The 27,626-nt window shown below is 38.5% G+C and overlaps 1 protein-coding gene and 1 long non-coding RNA gene across 8 annotated transcripts in view; one reads left to right on the top strand and one right to left on the bottom strand.

Annotated features, from left to right (window-relative positions):
* The window catches only part of FGF13 (fibroblast growth factor 13), a 604,280-nt gene that overhangs the window by 64,556 nt on the left and 512,098 nt on the right, over nt 1-27,626 (bottom strand). For 6 of the 7 annotated variants that reach the window (XM_010351485.3, XM_074392004.1, XM_074392005.1 and 3 more), the window contains 2 exons: nt 10,743-10,853; nt 5,231-5,334 (listed from right to left, as the gene is read on the bottom strand). In XM_010351485.3, coding sequence (XP_010349787.1) covers nt 5,231-5,334; nt 10,743-10,853 — 215 coding nt within the window. Of the gene's footprint in view, nt 1-5,230; nt 5,335-10,742; nt 10,854-12,757; nt 13,663-27,626 lie in introns of those variants that run through there. The other variant, XM_003940729.3, reaches the window with a different exon arrangement.
* LOC101032049 (uncharacterized) lies at nt 14,032-18,479 on the top strand. Its single transcript, XR_746543.1, has 3 exons — nt 14,032-14,067; nt 16,619-16,704; nt 17,783-18,479. It is a non-coding gene; the product is annotated as an uncharacterized LOC101032049 (long non-coding RNA).

Below are 27,626 nucleotides of genomic sequence, written 5' to 3'. Positions count from 1 at the left end.
GTTATCCTGTTTCTAATATCTGTTATTTCTTTTGTATTAAATGTAGACATAGAACACTAAAATCTTTTTATATTTAAGACTTGTGACTTTCTATAGTTAATGATTATTTATTTCAAGCAGTTTTATAACATTACAAATAGCCTTATGCTATTAAATATTCATACTGTGAAGTTTTGAGGGACTCTCAAAAGCTTGTATACAACTCCCTATTACTGCTAAAGAAAAACCAAAGGTAAAGTTTTCTATGTACAATAACAATTTCCTTGCAGTCTCAGAAAGACTCAGCATATATCACGGACAAAAGCAAATATGTTATGAAATAATGGCTAATTATGATTCTCTGTGCCACAGATGGTTTTGCACTGCCACTTGAGCCTACATCAAGTCTGTCCCCCATGGCAACAAGAAAAAAAAGGGGAAGGGAGGGTGCAGTGCAAGAATTCCAAGATTAATCATGGAAAGTAAACTGCTATCTCTGTAACAATAACAATGTGGAGGTGTTGTTTCTTTATTTAATAGACAAAAGGGAGAAAATAAATGGTAAAAAAAAATGTAAAGTTGAATTCCGCCCCCCCCCAAAAAAAAAATTTGAGGGATATAGAAGTAGAAATGCAAAAGAAGGTAGAATAAAGAAACAGAGATAAAATAAGAAAGCTCTTCCAGGGATCAGTATTTTCCGTCGTCTTAAGAAACAATCCTTCAAACATGTAAAGGCAATTTGTTGCAAGAGCAGAAAAACATTGGTATCAGGAATCTGGAATAAAGGATAAAGTGTATATAAACTCATGGTTTCTGACTTCAGTGGTGGGTACTCAGGGCCTCAGTGTCATTCAACAATCATTTTTCTTAAGCCCAGATCAGTGGTTTTCATAAGCATTAGCCAGGGAGCTTTCAAAAATATTCACGCATAGATCCCATCCTTGGATATTTTGATATAATTGGTCCAAGTGTGGCACAGAGAATGGAATTTTTTAAAGGTCTCCAAATAATTCTGATGGGTACCTAAGGCTGAGAATCATTATCTGATTACAATCTATGGGTCAGCAAACTTTCTGGGAAGTAAACGGACAAGTTATTTGGTAAATAATTTAGGCTTTGTGGGCCGTAAGGCCTCTTGCAACTATTCAGCTCTGCTGTTGCCATGCAAAAGCAGCCACAGAAAATAAGTAAATCAATGAGTGTGGCTATGTTCTAATAAAACTTTATTTTCATAAACAGGTAGTGGGTTGGATTTCACCCATGGCCTTAGCTTACCTACTCCTGTTTATTAGACTATTTCCCTTCCCCTTGCCCAAAACAGTTGTTCCTGTCCTTCTTTACCTATGAGTATCCCCATACCTCTGACTTTCAGTAGATGACCTCTTATTCTACTTTAATGGAAAAATGCAGATCGTCTGGTAGAAAATTCATCTACTTCCTGGTCTATTACTTGCAGATTCAATAAACCTGTGTCTGTATCTGTCCTCATCTCTTTGCCTCCTATTAGAGATTCAGTGTCCCTTCTTTTCAAGATGAATCTAATTCTTTCACTTAATTCCATCACCCTTTCATCTCTTCTGCAGCTCCACTCCATAAAGAATACCATTTCTTATGTGTTTAATCACTCCCTTTCTATTTGTTCCTTTCATTTACTTAACAAATACGTTCAAGTGACATCCTTAACCAGAGAACCTTCAAAGTCTTCCTCAACCCTATGTTCTTCCCTAAATGCACACCCACCTCTGCCTTCCCTTAGAAATTCTATACCTGTAGCCTCTACTTCCTCTCTTCCCATTCACTCCTCAAGCCACTAAAATCTGCCTTCTGTTCCCAATATTGCACTGAAACTGCTTTTATTAAGATCACCCACAACCTTCATATGAAACATTTCACATTGCTGACTCTCCTTAAAACTCTTTCCACATTTAGCTTTTGCGATACCATTATATCTGCCATAGTTAGTTGTTCTTCCTCTGCTGGTCACTTCCAAACTGTTATTCTCTAATATTGTTTGCCAGGCTCTCTCCTCTTCTTATGCTACACATTCTCATAACTATTTCCATGGCATTGACTGCTACCTACATGTGATAATTCCTAAGTTTTACTTCTAGTTCATGTCCCTTTCTCGAGTGCTAGGTCCATATTTTCAAATATCCCTTGAAAGCTATACTCAGGTAGCTTCCTCAAATCTGCCTTTTCCCTTTATTCCTATTTGGTTAACAGTTTCACCATCAGCTCAAATGTCCGAAGCAAAATTCTCCCTCTTCCTTATGACCCTTGATAATCCACTGAGCACTACTGGGAAGATTTTTTTTTTAAATCTCTACCTGAAGACACCTCATTCTCATCTGTTCAGTGAACGGCAGCCGTACATGTTTAACCACATATGATAGTCCTGCTTTCCTTCCAAATCCAATCAGCCACCAAATCCTGATAATTCTACCTCTAAAGTATTTCAGCAATCCATCTCCTTTTAGCCATTCCCACTGCAACTACTTTTTAGGTAGACTGTAGTCATCCCTCACCAAGATTATTTGCAATAACTTCCTAATTTTTTTTAACTTGCCCACATCAGTAGCCCCTTAACTTCCTTTTCTTACTTTTTCTTTCTCTTTAGGTCATTGTCCTGTTCTATTTTCACTGTGCTAAGAGGTACTTTGCAAAATTGCATACAGTATTTCTGAAGTAGAAGTGCCATGGTTTTATGAGAGAGAAGAGTGATCCTTCCTCTTTGGTTGCTGTCTTTTTTTGATGATACATGATATTTCATTGAGCTTTTGGTCTCAGCAATATAAGTTGTTGAAGTCATTAGGATAGAGCTCCATCCTAAATAGAGTCTGGACACCACACTTTAAGTAAGATGACAACAAAATGAAGTGTCCAGTGAGTATGGTAAGGGGTTCCCAGCCACAATCAATAAGGAGTAATTGGAAGAACTGGAAAATAAATTCTAAATAGGATTCTGATTTATTTCCTGGAGAAGACTAATTTGGATATTCGTTCTCTATATGAACTCCAGGACCATCAATCAGGCATATTTTCTCCTTAACAAAAACAGAGTTCCTTTTCTCTAATAGGAAATACTTAAGGCTTCTTTTTTCTTAATAGGAAACACATATGAGGCATTCTACATTTGGGTGTATACTGGCCCATTCATCATGGAAAGGAAGTTCATTATTAGTCCTCATTTCCCTGGGAAGCCTTTCTTAGAAATGACCTCACATTGACATTTACCAGTTTGCTGAAATAATGGTTAATTTGAATGGTAGGCTATGCATTTTAAATATTGATTCCTTAAGTGTAATGCTGAATGCCCTAATTTTCTTGAGTGGGGGCACCTGACATATAAGCCAAGTTAAATAATCTTCCACATTATTACTTAAATATTATTTCCAAAGTATGTTCTTCAATTTTGTTGCTGTAAAATTTATTATTTAATGGTGATTGCAAGCCAGTGCAATTCTGGATGATTTCGCAGTAATTATTTCATATGATATCTGGCATGTGCTTCCTCAAAAGTATGCCCAGTATATTCTATTTCCTTATCAAGCCTTCACAGTATTTTCAGAAAGCATCTATTTTATTAAAAAACCTACCGTTGTATCTGGTCCTGTTGAGGCAGTCTGTTGATCTAAAGGAAATTACTTAAAATCCTTCATTATTAAATTATCTTATCTTAGTACACAAATCTAAAATAAAATCCCCTTTCCTATCTTTTATAATAGCACTCTAGTAATAAAGTGACATATTTCATGAACTTTGCCATAAAATCACATTTTTCATTTAGTAAAAAGAGCAAAGCCCCCATATTTATTAAGCAATCAGACTTATGAAATTGCCTCATAGGAATACTGATAGTGACCAGGGATTGAGGTATATGCTGATAATAATCTTTTTTTCATAATTTTTATCATAATATGAAACAGACTACCTGATTTACCAAATAAACAGGCCCTCTGTGGCCTTACTCTTCTCCCACCTCTTTCCTATCTTGGCCTCTGCAAAACAGGGTTATGATATGGTTTCCACCATATCTGCCAAGAATCTTCCTGCACACCTGGCTTTGAAAGAAATTCAGGAAACAAGCAAGCAAGAGTGGTAAAAGGTAGTGCTTCACTTGCAGTTTGAGGAACAGATTTCTATAGTCATACTAAAAATCTTCTTTAAGATTTGCTAGTAAGAAGTTCAACAAGCAATTTTCTCCACTTTAAACATTATTTTCCTTTATTAAAATACATGAATTTAAAACAAAGATTTTAAAAATATTCATATATTAGGCTGGGCACGGTGGCTCACACCTCTAATCCTGGCACTTTGGGAGGTTGTGGCAGGTGGATCACTTGAGACCAGGAGTTTGAGATAAGACTGGTCAACATGGCAAAACCCCGTCTCTGCTAAAAATATGGAGTGTTACCACTGCACTCCAGCCTGGACAACAGAGCAAGACTCTATCTCAAAAAAAAATTAAATTAAAAATTCATAAAAAAAAATTCATATATCAAATAGTCTCCTATCTGAAACTAGATGTACCTATAAAAAATAAAATCCTAAGCCTAATACTGTACCATTTTGCTTATATCTAAATGCTAATTTTTAAAGTTTAATCTGGCCCCATATTACATACTGAATTGTAGTCTATATTGTTTATACATTCACCTGTAAAATGTTCTATTTTTCATTCTGTTCACTCCAAAGTTTCAAGAAAAAGACAAGCAAGAATTTGTAGGAAAGGAAAGGTTAAATTGTGCTTATATTTAAAGGAGAAGCAATCAGGAATCGTGTTCTAATCAAACTGAGGATAAGAAATAGAACTCTATTCTAGAAAAACCCTTCTAAAACTGATTTTCATGTCCTTGAGTTGATCTGAGGCACAGAGCTCATTATTTTTTCCAGGAGTAAACCTGGATAAATATACGTTCAACTGAGTTAAAGAAATGACTTTGCTTCCCATAGCTGCAAAGCAAAGCAGCAAGACAGACCATTATATGCTACATAAAATGACCCAAATGACACTGTATTAAAAAATGTTCAGTGAATCTTTGATTATATACTAAAATGCTTGCTTCAACTAATTGATTAGTAATAGATATATTTTTCACAGAATGTTAATCTGTCCTTTCAACTGAATATTTCCATCAACATTCTTCCTCTCATCACAGAAATCTGTAATGATAACACATATGAAACACATTTTCTTTCATCTCAGATGAAAAGTGTAATAGTCAAAACGTGCACATGGTAAAAGGCTTACCGAGGTGTACAAGTATCCCTCACTGTTCATCGCCAAGTACAGCTTGGTTTGAACTCCTTGGATAGCCACCACTCGCAGACCCACAGGGATGAGGTTAAACAGAGCTGAAATTAAAAAAAGAACATGAAAATGATGTTACAGTTGTGAAGTTCGTAACTTTTCAATGTTTCCAGCAGGACTGTCTGGTCCTCCAAAAGTAGTGTGTAGTTGGTGAGGATATGCGTATACATCTCTTTATGTATACATACATACAAATACATACCTACACACACACACACACACACACACACACACACACACACACACATCAAGCAGATAGATAGGATCTCATTCTACCTTTTAGTGTATTTAATTTCATGGTTGCAGCCAGACAACTGGAACTGTAACTACATATTATCTAACAGCATGGAGAAAATCAAAGGCTTTGGTCACAATTCCATGGTTTTTACACTGTTGAAGGTGGGAAATCTTGATGATTCTGGAAAGATATAGTCCCCAAAATTGTTCTGTATATTAAATAGTGTCATCCTCAACAAATTAAGGTTTTAAACTGCTCCCCAAGATAACAGCTAAAATCCTCACAGTCATATTTAAAATCTACCTGTTGGGGAGAGTCCTAGACTTTTAGAAGAGTCCAATGCCCTCATCTAAATTATTTTTTATTCCCTATACAAACACTCCAAAATAAATCCAGGTCTTGTAAAAAGAAAATGTTATTTTGTAGTTCTGTGTTTAAGAGTAGTATTTCTTAAAGGACCAACATTTTCCAAGATAAGGGTTGAGAGAGCTCCTAGCTTTTAGTCTCCAAGAGCAAAGGACATAGGAATAAAAATAATGAACCTGAAAGAGGTGTATTTTATTATTTTATTATTATTATTTTAGCAAAATAGTTGCAAGTGGGCAGCCAGTTGGTGCCAGTGAGGACTTCATTTCTCCATTTGAAGATCTGACTGCGTGAAACTTACACCCAGGCTTTCCTCACAACCACACACCACTCACTGGAGACAACTAGTGGGTGTCCTCCCACTACCAGCTGTCTACTCCCTCCCACACGCTGAATAAAAATAAAACAGTACATTTTTGAAACGTAGTGCTTGCCACACACATCTTTTGAAAATAGCCTGTGCACCTTTCTCTCAGGAGTCGTAGAGCAATGTTGATGATTTTGCCTTGTTTTGTAAGTTTATTGAGGATGATAAATCAGTCTGTTATGGTTTCTGTGTACAAGAATGTAAAGGAGTCACCCTGTGGGTAAGAATAGTTTTTCTGGGATCGCTTATCACTGTGCATATATATTCTCCTGCAGTAGGTGGGGTAATATGGATGAGAAATACTAATGAAGAACTAAATATTCCTTGGTAAGCCTACAATGTATCATTCCTTTAAAACCGGGGTGTTACCAAAGAGGAGCTAGGACATATTGTACAGTTCAAAAGACAAGTGTTCCTACCACATGCCACTGATGGCACTTCATTCAATACTCATCAAATTAAAAGCTGTGCCCTTCTGTTATGTGAGGTAAAGGAAAGTAATTGCACAGATTGCGAGCCAAGATCTCATGCTATATTTGACAATGCAATGCACAGGCAAGAAGTCTGCCATCTCTGAGCATGTCATGTGTATGTCATATCCCTTTCTGTTGATGATGTCTTGTTCACAGCAGGTGTTCAAAACCCATTTGTGGATTGATAGCAATCTGTATAGTAAAAATATGATACTATGTTTTTTAAAAGTAAGAGATCACAATCCCATTTATATAAAAGCTCATAGTTGAAAAATTCTGAGATCTAAAAAACTAAACCAAAACTTCCACATGGGGTTGGTCTAAAAGCCATATCACTACATACCACTTGACAACTATATTATTAGTATATGTTTGAAACCTAGTTTAGTCATAGTAATAAATGACAGAGAATAATTATTTATAGAACTTTATGTTTTTTAATAATATTCTGAATTTTCTTAGTTCTTTTAATGCAGCTTATAATAAGCAGAAGAAACAAAGAGAGATTAAAAAAGAACTGACAATTTTCACCTTGTTCTCCAATCACTCTCTGATTCAGGTTTTAATGAGCAATGAAATGTCTAAATTTCAAACATCAGACAACAGAAGGAGGAAAAGAAGCCAAAAACATCAGCAATCAATTCCTGTGATTATTTAATCTTGAATAATGGTATTAACTATATAGCAGTACTATGTATTTTTCATTAAGTACTATAAATTTCTATGAATCCTAATTAAAAACCAAAAATCACCACCCCAAAATAAAAACTTGATGAGAGTAGCAAATCTAGAGACTGACTGATAATACTACTGTGATCTTTTCATTTCTTTAAACATTCAAGATAGATCATAAACTGGGTTGGTTTAAAATATGTCTAAAGGGACAGTCTGCCCAGTAAAAATGCAAAGAAATTATATCAGGTGTGAGCTTAAACCAAATAAATACTTTCCTATGTGCTTTTGTTTCTAATATATCTGGCATCTTTCCTCATGGATTTAAGATATTATTTTGATCAGGATAAAAATATTATAAATATGAGAAGAAAACAATTGGCTTCATTTATGTATTTAAAACACATTCATTAAATACCTAAAATCTTCCATTTTAGTGAAAGTTTTGAAGAAGCTTTTAAAACATAGAAAGGCCTGTTTCTTATTTGTTCTCTGTTGTTTCTGAATCAAACACCTTCTACTTTGAAGGGCACTTCCTCAGAGCCCTTCACCTAGTTGGCACTCAGTGTTTGCTGAAGGCAACACGGAAGGCATGCTTCTTCATCAATTGGGCTAAGGTCAATTTCTCAAAAGAGAGTAATTAATAAAAGTATATATTAATGTAGATTGAAAAGGCAACATGTTGAACTGATAATGCTACTGCAAGTTTGAAGAGAAAGAGAAATCTAGTCTTTTAAAATGTCCTTCCTTGCACCCAGGACAGATATAATAAAACTACTGCCATGAAATGTCTATCATCTTTTCCTTTTCAAGGGAAAATACATAATTTATAATGGCTGATTTCCTCATGATGAGATTTTATTGAACGACATTTATCATTGTAATAAATCTACATAAGGTTAAATGTATATCAAACATATGTTTTCAAAAAATGGATATATCTGGATAATTGTGATCTAATTTATCATGACATTGTTTACCATGTCAGAATAAAAATATTGAATTTCATCAAATTAAACTAAATGAGAAAATATGCTGAAAATAATAAAAGTTAATAAAAATAAGAAAAGAAAAATATAGACAAAGTACCAGGAATACATATTAAGGAAATATTATGTATATGAGAGATAGTTGAAAAAGACAACTTATATTCTTGTTTTACACATTTAAAATAATTAAACAATACCAATAAAATTGCTTGGTTTTAAAGAACAAAGAATAAGTTCAGATGACTGGTCTTCATGATATATCAGTTTAATCATTAAACCTTAGTGTTTCGTGATGGCTTATGCCCCATAATATCCTCAGTGGCAAAGCTAAGCTAACTCACTAGCTCCTGGTCACTCTCAGCATCAGAAGCACATCCAAGCTCTACTGACTTGCTATTTCTACTGAAACACTTTCCACATGTATGCATCATGTTATGACAATACTTACCTTTATTTGACTTACCTCTCTATTGTAATCTGGCTAAATACAGATTCCTGTTATCAGGCTATGTTCTTTAATGGTCTTTCAATATCATCAGTAGTACACAGAAATGGCATGTATACCAGTCAGAGTTATAAGACAACCAAAGACAGAAGCTACACATACGTAGGAACTAAAGAGTAAAACCTACTGTATGATTTAAAGCTCTACAGTAAGAAATGGAACCTTGATATATGTGTGTGTGTTGTGTATCTCCTAAGCTGGTTACTTAGAGTGAGATCTTGATGAATTTAGTATATTGCTGTTAATAAGGCACAGCACATAAATTATCTAGTATTTATTCTTTCTTTTCAAGAAACACGTGTGAACGCCAGACCCAAAATATTTCTTCTCTGATTTAACATTTTCAGAAATGTTAAAAAGGGGAGAGACTGGATAGGCTCACTGGCAGCTAATCATGTACTTCCCTTCAACAATGCTCAATAGACCCATTTTCCTGGGGCGCTTTGGAAAGCAAAGCAGCTTACATCCTCTAATTCCTCCCCCAAATATCAATTTGCACAACAATTTATGGGAACGTGTGATTGCAGATGATCACTATGTACCAATGTCTGTTATTTGATGACAGTAAAGCCCTCTAGTTACACTTGCCTAATTGTTTCAAATAGAGGAATAAGCATAAAAGAACAACTAGAATTCAATATAAAACGTTAATATCACAACAGTGACACAGAACTTTTCCAAAACAGTGAAGAACCATTCAGTATGGAGGTTTTTTATCCTCTATACCAACAGAGCTTTCTTCAGTGGTAATTAAAAGTGACTTCCTCTTAAGGTTATAGCTTGGCCATCAGTCCAGGAAGCATTCCTAAAAGGTGGGAAACTTTTTACACTTAACATTGAGACCCTCATCAATGGCACTGTGGTAGCCATACATGTCTAAAAAAGCTGCAGCGTATACTGCTTACCATTCAGACCTACTTTCCTTGACTATTTTCTCAGTGACAGTGGGAGCATAAATGGGAAATTATCAAAGGGTGTGAGAGAAATTCAGTAAAAATTGGAGAAAAGGAAGAAAAAAATGTGAGAATTAAGTGCTCTAGCCTTATGAAACATTTATTAAGTCTCCTGCAATCTGTATATTGCAAGAAAACATCAATTATCATTGAAGAAAAGCCTGCATTATTTGTAAGTTCATATTTTTATTACTCCAAATAAATAAAACATATGTAATTAAAGGCTACGTAACATCTTAGAATCACCTTCCTTCAATAATTAGAAATAAAACCTAATTATTTTTTATGTGCTTCTTTTTTAGGCTCACCATTAGAGTCTCCAATTTGGTCTTAAACCATGGTTAGAAAGAAAGAACTAAAAGAAATTCCTTTACCTACCTGTGGAAGTATATCAGTGTTAAAATTCCACTAGTCTCAGAGTTATCGGTGTGTGTGTGTGTGTGTGTGTGTGTGGAGCAGGGAGCAGAAGTGAAAGCCTGTAATGATGAATTTTCATGGTATGAAACCACTCCTCTCTCTTGGGTTAAGACCCGTTCTTAAGAGTAGAGATAACATGCTATTTCTGGATCAGTGTGTGGGTGGGTAAATTTTCTGTGGGAAAAAAAGTAATAAAATCCAAAGGACAGCCATAAATCTACCTAGATTTCCATGGAGATGACATTTGGATTACTCTTCAGATGGTGTCAACATTATTCGCTTTAGTTTACTATCTTAGATAGATTCATATTCAACTTCCTTTAGGTTAATCTGTGTAAACAGGGTTATGTAGTGTGACTATATTTTGCATTCAATTCAGGATTTAGGAAAGCATATTTATTTTTAAAATAAATAAAAAGAATACAATGTCAACAATATGCTGGCATATACTATTTATTTTGCAGTTACTTACTGTAAGTGCTGTCCTCATCTTTGGTGCCATCAATGGTTCCATCCGCCTGCAGCTGCAAGTGGTAGCCTTGTCGGCTGTATAGCTTGGTAACTATACCCTTAAGCTGAGGCTCTGCAAAGAGAACAATGATTTGGATCAATTGATAAATTGTGCCTATGTAGTTGAAAAGACTGGGAATTTCAATTTCTAATTTTATTTACAAATCTTAATGGAAAAGGTCAAACTATGCTTTTAAAGTGTCTGGAAGAAAGAAAACAAACTCCGAGTTTCAATATAAATATCCAAACTAAAGAAACATTTTATTTCTTCATGGAAACATTGGGAAAGCTTCTGAAAGTGTCTATAGTTTCTAATAGCTTTACCAATGGCTTACAGAGTGGAACTCTACATTATTGAGTATTTGAAAAGGGTTGGTAAATGGCTATTCTGCCTTTTGAAATTGCACCACTTTTCATGCGAAAGGAAAAGGAGAAGTAAAAAGATAATTCAGAGTTGTTTGCCAAACAACCAAGGACCAAAAACCCACTAGCAAAGATACCCTTCAGAATGACAACTTGAATAAATAATCTCCTTTATACTAAGAAGGTAGAAAATGCATAAATAACCTGGAACCCTATTAAGGAAAGTGTATTTGGAAAACTGAGACTTTGATACCAAAAAAGGGAGGAGGGAGATACAACAACCATTAGCAAATCCTGTCATATTAATTATCATTAGTGAAAATGTGTGTGAAAAGAGCAGGGCTGTTGGTGGTGGTGAGGAAAAAAATCATTGCATACTAATTTTGAAATTTCATTATCAGAAGTATGATTACAAAAAATATGAGTTCTTAATTAAAATGATTTTCAGTTATGGATCACCATAGATTAATCAAGTGTCTAGTTTACCAATAACAGCCGTATTATCCAAAATTTGCTTTTACTGAATACAGACACCTGCGCTGAAATAGTATTTATGTGATTATTCGAGCCATATCAGCATGCTTTACAACCACTTAAGCCTTTTTGAAACAAGCCTAATTTACAGTTAATGCATTAAAAACTTTGTGCAAACAGAAAACGTTATATCTGCTTTTCCATTCCAGGATGTGTAGCACACGTAAATGGAGAAATAACAGATCAGTGAGTCTTTTTCTTGTGTGTAATATTTATCTAGTAAAAGGTAGAAAAGATTGTAAAAGATTTATTTGGTTGAGAACAGCAAATAAACTGCATGCTCTCTTGAAGGTCTACCTTGACGCAACCTGACACCAAGAGCTGAATATCCAGTCGCCGGAATAGGAATACCGCGCTACTCTTACCACTGAAAATGTTCTAAAGAACCCACAATCTGGCTGTGAGTTTAAATTCCCTCTTCAATCTCGTATTTTAGTAGCATGTAACCAATTGTACTAGTCTAACCAAATTTCTAAGCTCTTTGCAGCAAGGTTCTAGAAATCCCCCCTCCCCCCACCGCCCCAGCAAACATTTCTAAGCTGCACCACAAGTCAAGTCTGTCCCAAAAAGCTTAAAAGTAATGAAAGAAACGCAATGCCTAGACAGCAGAAGCCCACATCCCTTGGAGGTGGGAGCTGAAGGGGAAGGGTCTGACAGGCAGAGATAAAGGCAAGAGAGGGATTCCCCAGGCTCTACTGGGGCGGGAGGATGGTGTCTGTCCAGCTCTAAGGCTGCAATTTCCACGCCACACACATCATAGCCATGTCTGGGTCACGCCTGCTCAGAGCCCACCCGGCATGCACACACGTGACGCGTCCAAAGCTGAAGGCAAGTCTCCTACGGCAGAATATGCACCCAGGTTCTGCGCCTGTCCCAGGGCAGTTGCAATGCAGCAAGCGTGTTACTGTTAAGAAGGAGGCAAGAAAGCCATCGCCTTCCCACGCACACACACACAGGCTAGGTGGCTCTTTCTGCACAAGATGGGCCACCGACAAAGTCACCTATGCTACATATCTGCCCCCCATCGCCCCTACCACACTAATAAAGTATGGGGAAAAGAAAGCAAAAACCCCTTCCGACCTGGTCTTCTTCTGCGTCTCTTCTTGGAGCCGAAGAGTTTGACCCGGGAAAAGACATTTAACTTGTTTTTGTCGCAGCTGGTCTTGCCTTTGCTGGGGCTGCTGACACACTTGCAGGCATTGGATTTCTCTCGTTCGCGGGCTTGTCTCTTCTGACGGATGAGCGAGCTGGCGATAGCCGCCGCCATGGCCACGACGCCCACCACCACCGCTTCTTTTGCTGCCCCTCTCTGGGTTCACCTCCCCTCCTTCTCCTCCGCTGCTCGTCCGCTGTCTCGCGACTTGGCCGCCTTGGTCTCCTTAGCTGGCGTTTGCCCGGGCTTCTTCGCACTCGGGCTTCAGCCAAGGTGGGGGCTCAGCATGCCGTCCGAGCTCCTCCGGCGGCGGTCCGGCTCCTGCGCGGGCTGCTGGCTGCCTGGGTCGGAGTCGACGCCACAGCTCCGGGCCAGGATCGCGGGCGAGACTGGCAGGCGGAGGCAGAGCTGCGCGACTGCGTGCGCTCGGCCCCTGCGCCCCGAGGACACTGTACAAGTCCAAGTGGCTCGGGTCGGAGTTTCGCGGCACCCCCCGCCCTGTGCCGCGCGGAGGGGGCCAGAGGAGGGAGGCGGGCGGAGGGAGTGAGCGCGGGCGGGAGAGAGGCCGGGAGCTCGGGCGGCCGGAGGGAGGCGGGAGGAGGCAGCGCGCGGGGGAGCGCGCCCCTGCCCTGGCCCCTCCGAGTCTTCGACTAGTCCTTGCAACTTCTTGGCTTGATAATCGGGAAAAGTTGGCCCGTGCCAGCTTTCCGACAGGGATCAAACAGGTAATGGCCTCGCATCTTCGCTGTTGCTGCTGCTCTGGGCGCGGCACAGTCGCAGCACAGGAATTCAGCCGCCGCAGGCACCCTCCGGAACAGCGCGACAGCCTCCCTGCAGCCCCCTCTCGCGGCGGCCCCTCCCTCCCAGAGCCGAGTCCGCGGGCTCAGAGCCGCAGGCCGCCCCTCCCACCCCCCCACCCCCCAAGTCCCCGGCCGGCCGTTCCGGCTAACACCTGTAGGGGCTTCCGCACTGCCCCATCTTCCAAATCCTTCTCCCCTCCTTTTCCCGAAAGGAGCTTCGGGAGGAAACAGTGATGGGGGAGGAACCGGGATGAGGTAGTTGGGCTGACGGAGTGGGGCTTCGCTCGGCATTGGGGGATGGCGCGGTGGGGGTGTTTCCTTAGTGCTTGAGCTGACCAGATTGTACTCGGGCTGGAGCCCCTAAGAAGTTCGCCAGATTCCTGCCTCCGGCTTGGACGCACCAACCACCAGCAGAACCCTCACACACCCGCGCGGAGGTATTTTGCTTGGCGACACTTGTAGCCATTCAGGAGAGGAGGCCAGAGTCCCCAGACGGGTTCAGCCCCAGCGATAGCAGCAGAAACCGGCACTGCAGAGCTGCTCCCGCACACCACGCTGCCACCCAGTGGTTTTTGCTGGCTTTTCATTTCAAGCCAATTTGTAGAGTACAAAACCTGTTTTTCCTCTGCTCCCCCTTATCTGTTCGCTCGGATTTCGGATCCAAGCAGAGAGCTTGGGTCGTCTACCAGAAACACTACGTATTTGGGAAACGAGAAGTCGAACCTCTGTATTTAAACTGTGGCCCACCTCTAATCTCCGAACTTATTTTTTTCTCCTCCAAAGTCAGACAGTCTCCCTCCCTCCAGAGGAACCAGTCTGGCTTTTTGCTGGCCTCACTTTATTAATAAGTTCTGTCCTCTCCCTGTGTTATATGTTACTCTGGAGGAAAAGAAAGAAGAGTTTTTGAGGCCAGAAATGCAGCAAAGAGAAATGATCTATCTACATCCCTGCCTTCAAATAGACACAATTTTTTGACTATTTTACTTGATTTCTGAGGCCAACTAGGAAGCAAACTAGAGCAGGTCTACTACTTGGAAGCCCTACACCATCTTTACTGGACTGCTACGTGGCACCCTTATCACCTCTTTTCAGAACTGATGTAAACGCAAAACCAGATGCTCAGCTTATCCCCAGACTCCAGCCCTTTTTTTCTTGCTTGACCACCCAACAAACAAGCTGGGACTCAGCAACACTGAAATACTTTCAGGCTTCTTAGTCCTAAGAGCTGAATCACCTGACCCTTCTGTAGATTCCATTGCTTCACAGGTGAAACTGTGGCTATCCCTCCTTCCACTTCTCCCCAATCTTGAAATGCCTCTTGCTCCATGAGCAGCACCACGGTGTGTCTGCAAGGCAGACTGGGGTAAAAGTTGCAGTGAGTTGAGACTGATAGATACAGGAGAATGATGCCAAAGGGTCTGACATTTTCTACCTACTCTTTTGTACTTTAGGCTTTCCCAAATGAAAAGGGAGGACAAGGTAGACGAGTGTTTTAGCACCTCAAGCCTATTCAAGCATCCACTTCTTTAAACTTTTATTCATGGGGAAAAATAAATCCCTGATGAATGACTGATTCGTATTGATTCTGAAGAGTAGGAGGCTATTTCTCAGTTCAGAATGTATGTGATTGTTGTTTGATTTACAGATAACCATTGAAGTAAAATATCTTGCATAAGGACGGGTCAGGAGAAGCTTTGATCAGGACCAAATATTTGGGGTGGGTGATGAACAGGTACAAGGTCTCCACTTACTCTCTGTATGCTTTTACCTTCTACTGAGCACCAACCCCAAGGGCCTTTTGTTCCTACTCTTGTTTCTCTCTTGGGACACTGACCCAGAGCAGGCATACAAAAGCTAAAGAAAGATGAAGTTCTGAGTCAGGAAGGGGATAGACCTTAGAAGGATAGATGGTATTGAGAAAATCAAGACTTTCCTACACCCTTTTTCCTCCACTTCTCTCAGATAGCTCTCACTGTTTGCTTCGGCAAACACCATTCATAAGGTATTTTCAGGATGCCTGTAGAATTATTGATGTGGCCACTCTCTGGTAGATATTAGAGGTAAACAGACTCAGAGAACACTTCAGGAATAGGTAATAGCAATGGCAGGGGCACTTATTACAAAGTTGCAAACACAAACTGTAAATACGTCCTTTTGTTTCTAGCTCCTGTCTAGCACCCACCTGAGCTCATGGAACCATTGAGCCAAAGCTGATAACCACATGATTCTACACGTGTTTATAGATGTCTTTCTTGCTCTAATCCTTCTCTCCCTGATGAAATTGTATAATATGGAAAAACGAAGGGTATGGGGGACCAGACTCTCCTTCTATCACCCATTCCTGCCAACCCACAAAAGGTATTTCTACCTTTTTATACCCTGCCCCCCTTGAATCTTTTGTCTTCATGAACAGGAAAATGCACGGCACATTATTAATAACACTGGAGAAGGGGGCATCTCTCTGTCATCTGTCTGCCTATAGACCTCATTCCTTCTCCTCTGTCTTCCACTAAGAGAACTCACGAAGTCCTGTGACCAGAGGGTAAATTCAATCTGGGACAGAAAGTGAAAGAAAACCATTTTGAAATTGGGTCCAAATCACATTGTTCAATGAAATTAACCATTAATAAAGCAGATATCGACCGTCTGTGGCAGCTCACACCTGTAATACCAGACCTTTAGGAGGCTGAGGCGGGTGGATCACCTGAGGTCAGGAATTCAAGACCAGCCTGGCCATCATTGTGAAACCCTGTCTCTACTAAAACCAGAAAGTTAGCCAGGCATGGTTGCCTGTAGTCCCAGCTACTCAGGAGGCTAAGGCAGAAGAATCATTTTAACCTGGGAGGAAGAGGTTGCAGTGAATTGAGATCATGCCACCACACTCCAGCCTGGGCATCAAGAGTGAAAGTCCATCTAAAAAAAACCCAGAAAAGAAAAAAATAATGCAGATATGTTCGTGTTTTCCTAATTCTCATGTGTTTTTCCTAGGTGCTTAAAAATTCAGACAGAAGTGTGAATATTACTTTCAAATCTCTAACAGAAAACTGTGCCAAAGTCGCATACATCTCGAGAAGGTATAATGAAAGACAGAATTGCAGCCAATTCTAGAGAAGCATATTTTTGTTTTCTTTGCTGCCCCCTGCCATCTTGGACTAATAGTATGACATTTGTGTAGGGGAAGTATTAAAGAACTCTCTTTTGTCACCTATTTCCAAATCCCTTTTTCTCCTGTTTTGATTTGTTCCTAGCAGTTCACATTGTGCCCTTACTATGGAACTTCCTGGATGTCCTACATATTTGTAAATTTCAATTATCTCTGCTTAGCTAGCCCTGGTGGTTCAAACTCTTCTATGCCGGGTGGGCCTGTTTTCCTTTGTTTCTCCCAGTACTTCTCTCTCCCATTGCATTGTCCACCAACCTCTCTTTTTGACCATGTTCAGAAAGAAAGCATTCTTAGCTTCTTTTTCTAACTCAACTCCTGAAGAGTTCTAGCCTGACAAGCTGGAAACACATGTTTTAGTCCTATCTCAGCCACTAACTGACTGTGTTATCTTGAGTACGTCATGTCTCTATATTACAGACTTCAGTTTTCCCATGTTTAAAGTAATGCTCAGACAAGATTGGCAGTCTTCACTTTGTATTCTTCAGTACTCTAAAAGTAATGAAAAGTATTAAAAGTTCCCTTGCCAATGTTTCAACAGTAGATTTAATCTATTTTAATTCTTTTCATTCGAGTGTTTACTTCAATTTCTGTTTTCATCTGTTTTATATAGTGGAGCTCATTGTATGATTTATTATGTAAAAAATAAAAATGAAAAGATTCTGGTACTAAAAACAAAATGTTTGGAAACCTCCAGATGACATGTTCCTTAAAGTCCTTTTGGCTCTGAGAGCCTATGATTATTTTTCCCATGTGTCCCTGTTCCTACTTCTTTATCTTCCCTTCCTCATTCTTCCCATCTCTCTGTTCTCTTCCCACCCCATGAGAACATAAATTCTAAATTGGATTCCAAGGAAAAGTGCAAAAGTCCCTTTGATTCCACTCTTCATGGGTTCACTTGAGAACTAGGTTTCATTATTCTTTTCAGAGAGAGTTATGTGAGTTATCAGGGCATAGAATGCTGATCGTTCTCTGCCAATCTCTTTTGGCAGGCCTCAGAGGAGCTGTAAGGAAGCTGAGGGGACTTGCTCTCAAGAGGCATCTCCGAGAGACAGACAGAAACCCAAACAGATGTGATGGTGATGACTAAAAATGAGAGGACTCTGACAGCCTAATTGGGAGCAGCCTCAGTCCCTTCAGAGAAGAAAGGAATTAGCTGTCTTTCTGAAACTCTGAAAATGAAAGATTTCAAACACCCTTCCTCCATGAAGATAAGCTCACTCAGAATCACTTGCCAGTTTGTTCTCCTTCTATACTAACAGTTCACCAAAATGTCTGAGTGGCAAAATACCAGGTCAAGGACTAATGATGAGCTCAAAGAGAGGAAACGTTGGCACATTCAAATGCACCAAGGTCGAGTCACACTGGGATCTCACCATTCACTAACTAAGGCAGCAGAGAAGTGTTTACCAGATGAGGTAGCCAAGTTCCACCTTTTGTGGTTTATCTAATTATGTACAAAGTCTCAGAGAAAACACTGGATAGAAATACAAATGAGGAGAAAAGAGAAAAGCTAACAGAGTAGGCTCTTGACAGCCAGCTGCCAGCCAGGCACAGTGGCTCACACCTGTGATCCCAGCATTTTGGGAAGCTGAGGCAGAAAGATACCTTGAGCCCAGGAGTTTCAGGCTGCAGCAAGCTATGATCCCACCACTTCAGTCCAGCCTGGGTGACAGAGTAAGACCCCGCAAAGAAGAAAAGCAAGTGAGAGAGAGACAGAGAGAGAGAGAGAGAGAGAGAGAGAGGAAGGAGGGAGGGAGGGAGGGAAGGAAGGAATGAAGGAAGGAGGGAAGGAAGGAAGGAAGGAAGTAGGGAAGGAAGGAAGGAAGGGGGAAGGAAGAAAGGAAGGGAGGAAGGAAGAAATGAAGGAAGAAGGGAGGGAAGGAAGGAAAGAAGGAAAGGGAAGGGGAAGGGAAGGATATAGACTCTTAACTCTTAACTACAGGAGGAAAAACGCAATTTAAGGAAATCTTGTTTCTGTCGCACTAGAATTCCAGGTAAAGAAAGAGTGACTACTGTATCCTGTTCCATACCCTGACACATATATTAGCTGGCAAAGATCGCATCATATAGGGGAGTTATACTTCAGAAACAAAGGTCTCCAGGACTATCCTTTTAGGAACTGTCTGGCTCTTCTGAATTGCATTTACAATGAAAATTCAAAAGACTTTACCCTTGCATCACACTATGATGGTGGCTTGGTTTTCATTACGTCCTGTCTCTGAGATCATTGTCTAAATACTTAAGCTATAGAATTTACTGAAGCTACCTCTGATTTATATTTAAAATCAATTGAGGAAACAGTGATTAATTCTGATCCTTAAGAAAAATCCTGTAACCCACATAAAAATTTCATTGTTCAGTCATAATTTATGAACATTAAAGCCATAAAACACCCTGATGGTATTAATCATGTCCATGAATTCAGCTCTTCACCATTTAATTAGCCACAGCAACTGCAACATCAAGAGTTCAAGGCCTCTGATTACCTGCTTGGCCATTTAATCAAGAAAACCTGGAGAGAAATAGCAGCCTTCTGGGGTGGAGGTTTCTTGATCTTGAGGAGAAAACACAAGGAAATGAGCTTAAGCTTTAATATTTGGGGATTTAACTTCTGTACAAAGAAAACATTCTTTTCAGTGAAGGTTGTTAAATACTATAATTGATTTCTGAATTATCTTCTATAAAAGCTTTTATGAATACAACAAAAACTGTATCTAGGTGTGTATGTGGGTTGATTTCCATTAAGACTATCATTCTGTCATTAAAATGACACCACTATTTATGTAACCATGACCTGCCACCAAGAAGTAATTGCAGGGAATGTGGAAAGGGACAGTAACACCATTATGAGAAGGCAAAGGTCTCCTCTGATGGGTCATGGGGATTGTTAGTGGTTTTTGTTGTTTGTTTGTTTGTTTGTTTTTTGAGACTGGGTCCCTCTGTCACCCAGGCAAGAGTGCAGTGGTGTGTGATCAGCTCAATGTAACCTCCAACTGCTGGGCTCAAGCCATCTCCCACCTCAACCTCCTAAGTAGCTGGGACTATGGGCACGTGCCACCACATTTGACTAATTTTTTTAAAAAAATCTATTGTAAGGCCAAGTTCTCTCTCTGTTGCCCAGGCTTGTCTCTATCTATCTCTTGGTTTCAAGTGATCCTTCTGCCTTGGCCTCCCAAAGTCCTGAAAATTACAGGTGTGAGCCAAAGCATCAAGATGATTGCCTTTGGAAGATCATACTGGATAAACTTGGAGCATGTGGATCAAGGAAGTCACATTTATTTCCTAAATTTTCTCTCATCCAACTTGCAGAAAACTCTTTGTAGGCACAATAAATGTATAATTCATCAAATGGGTTGCTTTAGTGGTGACAGAGTGTCTAGAGCCAAGAAAAGCATCAGGTTCTCTAAGTGAATTTGATTCTGCTTTACTCAATAATATTTGAAGATCTTGAAGGAACAATTTCTATTTTATGAACTAAGTGATGGCTACCAAACATAAATGAGGTGTTTCTACGATAAGACATTTATGGCAGACTAAAAATATACAAGAACCAGAGACAAAGTATCTGTAACACTGGGTTCATTTCATGCCCAGTGAACTAGGTAATCTAAATGAAAAACTAGGGGAAAAAATGATGGAGGATTTGAGGCAAAGGCTGACAGCCTGATTTTTCTGGATCTAAACCAATTCAAGAAATAATGTTACTGGAGGGTGACCTAAACTCAGGATTTGAGGAAGAGAATTCAATGTGGACAAATGACCTAGCGTCTGTTATTTTTAGCATGTGGAGGCAAGATTCACAACCAGCATAAGGAACACTGGATGGATTTCCTACTTGCCAATGGCACTGTTTTCCCCAATTTCCTATCAAGAATTTCTATTTTTTAAAGCAACAGAGATGTAATGGGAAAATAATTTGGTGTTCCCTTAGGATTAAGAGTCTTAACACATCTCTTTTCAGACACTGACCAAGATTTGGGCAGAAGAACCTGGTAAATTCAGAAAAAATACTATCCTCCATATTCTAAGGAGGAGATGAAAGACAGGTTGATAACCCATCTGAGAACTGTGAAGATGCTCTAGATGATTTTTAAGCTTTCCACTCTGCTTTAGATTTGTTTTTCCCAAAACTGGGGTTGGAAATGGTGATAACACTCAATAAATACTATGGTTATAATTGGACAAGCAACTTGTTAAGTGCTATAACCTTATTCCCTGTAATCCTTACAACAACTTGGAAGGTAGGTATTATCATTATTGCCATTGCAAAAGTGAGGAAAGTGAAGCCTAGAAAGACTAAGTGATACAACTACTGGTTTCCTAGCTAGTATATAAGTGGAAGTGAAAGTATTTAAACTAAGTATCCTCAGACAAAAAAAAAAAAAAAAAAAAAAAGTACAATTTATGTGTACAAGGCCAGCCCTTTAAATACTACTTCTTTCTTCATTGGGAGTGGGTCTGGAATTTGGGTTGCTCGATAGTAGTGCCTGGATGTGTATCTTGTGGCTTGGGGGACTGAACAAGATGAAATATAGCATGATTTTCTAATCAGTTTTGTTTTTTTCTTCAACAAAAGTGAATTATGGAATAAAAATAATACATATGATCTATGCCTAGTTATAGGCACAGTTCCCAATATTCACTAACTTCTTACAGCAATATTTAAAGAAAACATTGCTAACTTTCTCATGAAAATTATATGAATATAAATCACTACTTAATGTTATTCTAGGTTTCCTAGCCCAAGAAATAGTTTAACATTAGAACCTGTTTTCGCTCAAGTATTCTGGGACTTTGGAATGCTATGAGACCCAAAGGACACTTTCTGGCCTTTCTCTCCATCACTACCTAGCAGAGACAAGAAGTTAAAGCACTCCAAACACTCAGTTCTTTTCATATAGGAAAAACTGGCTTTCCATGCTGTAAGCTTTTTTGTGCCATCTGTTTTTAGCTACAGGAAGCTTGAGTTCAGCCAAAAGAGAGAAAAATATTATACACAGTGTATTCACTTCCATACTCGGAAGCCCATGACTATCCTTTTGCAATCAGGCGTTTCTCCAATATTTATTCTAACTAATTTGCTCCAACTTTTCCCTTCTGACAGTTAAAAGTACAGTCAACTAATTAAACTTACTTAGTAACTTTTCGAGCCACCGCTGAACGCCTCAAGCAGTTTTAGAAACTGATTTCTAAATTTCTAAAGCCTTGATGCTCACCTAACAATTTCGTTTTAGAGAAGGGATCTGAGGCAAGAGAAGTTAAATACATTTGGCTTGGGCCATCATTTGTTTATTTGTTCATTCATTAATTTCTTCATTCAAAATTTACTGAGAACTATTTGCCAAGTACTGAGCTAAGACACTAACACTAATAGCTCTAATGTATTGAGAACCAACTCTACTCCAGGCACTATTCAAAGTACAATAAATCATTACTTAGTGTCATTGATATGTTCTTGGAAACTGCAATTTTAAGCCAAATGACATAACAAACCAATTTTTTTTCTTGTCAACATTATAAGGAAAAACAATATTGAAGAAAATGACATTATCTGAGGACCTGCTGTATGTCATTTCACTTAAAAATTGCAGTTTCCAAGAACCTATTTATGACATTTAAGCAAGGACTTATTGTACTTTATCTTTGTTGACCCTTTACTTATAATTAACCTTATGAACTTATCCCCATTTTACAGATGTAGAAACTGAGATGAAGAAAGGGTAATGCATTCGTGTAGGGAGTGGTGGAGTCAATATTTGAATCTATGCACACTGACTTTATATCCCATGTTTTAAAAAATGACTCTACTGCCTCCCTCAAGTGAAGGAGAAAGATAAATAAATAATTAAAACACAAATGTGATAAGCACTTTAAGAATGATACTAAATATCCAGTGTCTTCAGAGCCCAAAGAGGGCACAGCTAACTTTGTGGGCAGGAGGGCAGGAGGGCAGGAATTGAGTCCAGCTTCAGAAAACAAAACCTGTCACTGAAGGTGAATGTGGGAGGATGGGAAGAAAGTCAGAAGTGGGGAACGAAATTACATAAAGCTAGACTTCAAACCTGGATTTCAACTGACTCCTTGTACTGGATTCTTCTTACTAGGGCATAACACTTTCCCTCAGCTGAAATAACTTGCAAAACCTTGTATTTTTATATCCCTACACTTTGAACATCAACCATTGGGGATTTGGAGAAATCAGCTGTGCTATGTGGATATCCTGATGGACATTTGTAAGTTTTTTTTTTTTCCCCTTGCTTATATATAAACAGATTGTCTTTCCTTTCCTACTGATCGCATTTAGCACATATTGTCAAAACTGATGTTCAAGCATACAGTTGTTATTGATTTCGGCCGGCAACAGCAGTGGGTTTAGTAGAAGTAATCCATCTAGAAAGATGCCACTCAAAATGAAAATTATATTGGCATGTATGCTATGGTAAGTCAGCCATTCTTTTGATATAACTGGAGTAAGGTTGGAGACCAGAGATTTTTCACATGAGAAGTCAATAAATAATTTTTATGATCACAAAACTTTAAGCTAACAAATTAAAGATTGTGTGAAAATGATTGTCCAAACCAGGTAATGCCAGTAATTCGTCTATATAGATTTCAGTATTCCTACAAGAGAGGGACAACTAGGATTTGGTTGGTATTTGAATATATTGAAAACATTTTGAAAAGTTCCCTACCCCTGTATTCCTCTTCAATTGTGCTTAATCAGTTGTTCAGTTACTGTGCTTCAATTCTGGAAATTTAGCTATCAACTGTATCTATTGCCTCTCTTTAAATCTCATTGTTCTACTGCAACTTCCATGAGGTGCATCCTATCTATTCATCCACAAAACACAGATATAATGGATAAAATATTCATTTTGTTTAGTGTCTCCCTCATGATTCCTTACGTCTCTTTCCTAGTTCCATCTCTTTATCATTCTTTGCAAAATCTGGGTGCTTCACTGATCCCCTCTTTAGTTGGATTTATCTGTTGATTTTATTTCATTGGTAGAAATACTATGCTATGTATTATACAATAATATTGTATGAATGGCATATAAAATTATATATACATATACACAAATATTATACATAAAATATATATACACATATATATTAAATACTATATATATATATATATACATATACATATTTAAAATTTCTGTTTGGTGTTTGATAATATGTCTGCTGTTTTTTCATGATGTCCTGCTCATACCTAATGAATTGTATTCCTTTCTTTATCTTACTGAACATTTTGATGACACTTAGCACTTAGGTTAAAGTCTCTTCCATATTGCCATATTTCTGGAATATGAATTACCCCGGTTATGTCACTGCTGACTCTTCCATGGTGTTTTATTCCTCTTCTTGCTCTGTAAATTTGACATTCAACAGCAGTGTTGTTTTCTGTAAAATAGCACATGAATCCTGGATAGTAGAGTTATCTGCCTCTATGGTTTTGTGTTTTATCTCTGCTAGCACTTTAAGGGTTTCACTGATTATAGATCCATTTTTATTTTAATTTCCCAGTACAAATTGATAGTATGAGTTCAGATGCAGGTTCCAATATCTCATATTCTCAGCCCAGAATGGAAATCTCACTTACATTCTATGTCTCCAGGCCTTGGGCCCTGATTTGTCATGAACTGGATTGGACTCCTTGGCTCCCGGGATTGTGCAGTTAACTCAGGGCTCTGTATCAGGGCTGTGGCTTCAACTTTAGTCCCAGGGTATATACCTACCTCTGCTACTCTTGATAGCCATTTAGCTTCAACTGCTGTGATTTGCTTTGGCTTTGAATTGTTCCTTCATTTCTATCACTTACAGAGTTTCCTTTTTTTTTTATTTTTTTATTTTTTTGCCTTTGAATTATCTTGCGTATTGTCAAAGACTTCGGTAATATTTCATTTATTCACTATTTCTGTGTTTTTGTAGAATAGGTAGTCACAAGCAATACCTTAGTTCAACATATTTACTAGAAGTCCTCATTCATTCTTTGCCTTAACCACACCACTAAAACTACTGTTACTAAGGTGATCAGTAACCTTCTAATTGTCATATCCAATGCCTTGTCTCAGTCATTACTTTATACAACCTTTCAGCAGCATTTGATGCTATTGACCATTCTTTTTGTAACACATCAGTTGTCTCCTTTTGGCTTGTCCAACACTATGCTCTCCTAGTTTTCCTCATATCTGTATTTGACTATTCCTACTTTGTCTCATTTTCTGGTTCCTATTTCCTCTTATTAACCATTTGAGTGCTTTAGGATTCTGTCCTATATCCTCTAATTTTCTCTCTCAATCTTTTCTTTCTAGGTATTTGCTCTGTTGACTTTATCCATCCATCCTATGAATGTTCTTTGAGCATCTACTATGTGTCAGGCTGAGTTGTAGGTATTCAGTGGTGATCAAAGCAGATATCTTGACCATGTGAAAATTATAGTCTAATTAGGAGTCAGATTATAAACAACATAAATATGTAGTTATAAATTGTGATTACTGCTCTAAAAATATAATGTCATTCAAGAGTAATGCAGAAGAACCTAACTGAAATTGGAAGGTCAGAGAAGGCCTCTCAAAGGAGATAACATTTTGCTGACTCTGGAAATATAATATGGACCCAGCCACATGAATAGTGCAGGAAAGAAGTACCATTTATACTACGACAATTCCAGTGGTCTCCACTGCTTTCATCACTTCAGTTCTGAGCTCCATATAAGGACAGTTATACCCAAATGACCCTCAGGACCTCAAATTAAACAAATCCAAAATTGAACTTATCACCCAATACTGATCCCTCTTCTCTTATCTATATATTGATCAATGGTGTTTCTTTTATCTCAACCCTGTCTGGATACACTCTCTATTTTAACCAAACCAGAAACCTGGGCATTATTCTCAACTCTTCTCTTTCCTCCCACACTACATCCAAGGGATAACCAAATATTATGGCTCTACCTTCTTCATAATGCTTCTAAATTCCGATTGTTAAGACATTCATCTATTCTTGTTTCATTTCTTTCCTCAGTTTCATCATAGTCTCCTAACTGCTTTCCTCTGCCTCTTCTCTTGCCTGTGATCAAACTGCTCTGCTCACTGCTACAATTCTAACCTATATATCTGATCATGTTATGCTTTGCTAATAGGTATTCAGTGGCTCTTCATTACACACAAACCTTCCATTATCTGGACCCAGATTTCTTTGTCACACTTACTTTCTGCCACTCTCTGACACACTGTATTTCAGGCATACAAAAGTTTTTCCCTTCTTCAAAATAACCCCCTCATACATTTTAGCCACTCCAACTGATATACCCTTGAAAATTCTACTCCCTTTAACCTAGCAAAGTCTTTATGACTGATCTCAGGAATTATCTCTTCTGGGACACTTTCCTCAAAAACTCCCATGTAAAATCTTTTCTGCTCCATAGCCCCTATACATATAGCTACTTAATGACAACTATAAGATTAATTTCTTTCTACTTGTCTTTCTTTCCCACTAAACAGTGAGCTTGCTAAGGCAGGTATTAGGACTGCATCTCTGGATGTCCACATCTCGACAGAGTAGGTGCTCAATAAATTGTAGTTTTATGAATAAATGAATTAGCTAACTCTCTTTTTCTCCTTTTGGAAATCACAGAGGAGGCATCTGAAGCAATAAAATGCAAGACAGGTCCATTTTGGTGAATGGGTTCATATGCAATAAATGTTAGAGCATGTAGGACTTAGGCCATGTTTTAATAACAAACAGAAGCAATGTTCCGGCATTAAAGTATAAGCAGAGGACTATTTGCTTCTTGTTAAAGGGAAAGTTAAATCAGATTAGTAATAATGTTGGTCCATATTTTAGCCATATTCCAATAGTAAAATACTCTTTTACAAGTATAAAATTACACAATAGTTTGTCTCACAAAATTCTTTCATAACCGCTATCTTATTCAGTCTGCATGAGAACTGGTGAAGTAGGCAGAGTAGGTTTCAACTGGCTCTTAATATAAACAGGAAAATTGTGTCCCACCAAGAGGTCATGGTTTGCTTAACAGCACACCGCAAATTTATTAATTAATCTGTATAAGACCTACCTCATTCCAAAGAAGAATTGAAGTGGCTTACAAAAAGGTGCACAAGAAAATAAAATCAAAACACAAATAAAGAAACATCAGAATGAAGCAAACAGTCAGATAGTAGAGGAGGTCAGCAGGGTTTCCAACCAAGGTTTCTAACTCCTAGTCTCACTCCCTTTCAGCTCCACTAAGCTGCCTCCAAAAGCTTTTGAACCAGTGGGTGGTGACTGGCAGGAGATTTGTTGGCATTAATAAAAAAGTAGCAACAATTTTGACCTCACAAAGCAAATAGCCCAGTATCTATTTGAATAATCTTCCATCAAATGTAAGCACTGAAAATTAAATCCAAACTTGAATTATGGCAATTATCCTGCTTGCATTCAAAGCCTAATCAACTAACAGAAACAAGTAAGGTGAAATGAGCTGAGACCACAGAGAAAATTGGTTCATGAGAGGACAGGGACCTGGGTTTAATTTTCAGAGCTACATATATGTTTAAAAAGGTCACTCTGTTTCTGAGGTAAACTAATTCAATTTTGGTCACATCACATTTTATAGATACCCACCTGCTTCCAGATTTTGATGGGAGTTTAAATAATGAAGTGGCCTTACTTGTATTCTATGCTTCAACTAGTATCACAGCTGTCATTTTCTTAAGTGTTGTACTGAAATTGAAAATGATAATACCTATAAAACCTCTCTAGTACTGACATTTCCAAGTCTTTTTTTCCAGCACAAACAAAATTAGAAAATGAAAAATATAACCTTTC

Source organism: Saimiri boliviensis, chromosome X (assembly GCF_048565385.1).
Source record: "Saimiri boliviensis isolate mSaiBol1 chromosome X, mSaiBol1.pri, whole genome shotgun sequence".
Taxonomy (NCBI): Eukaryota; Metazoa; Chordata; class Mammalia; order Primates; family Cebidae; genus Saimiri; species Saimiri boliviensis.
The sequence above is the reverse complement of the archived record's forward strand: the minus strand, read 5'-3'. Positions and strand labels throughout refer to the sequence as shown.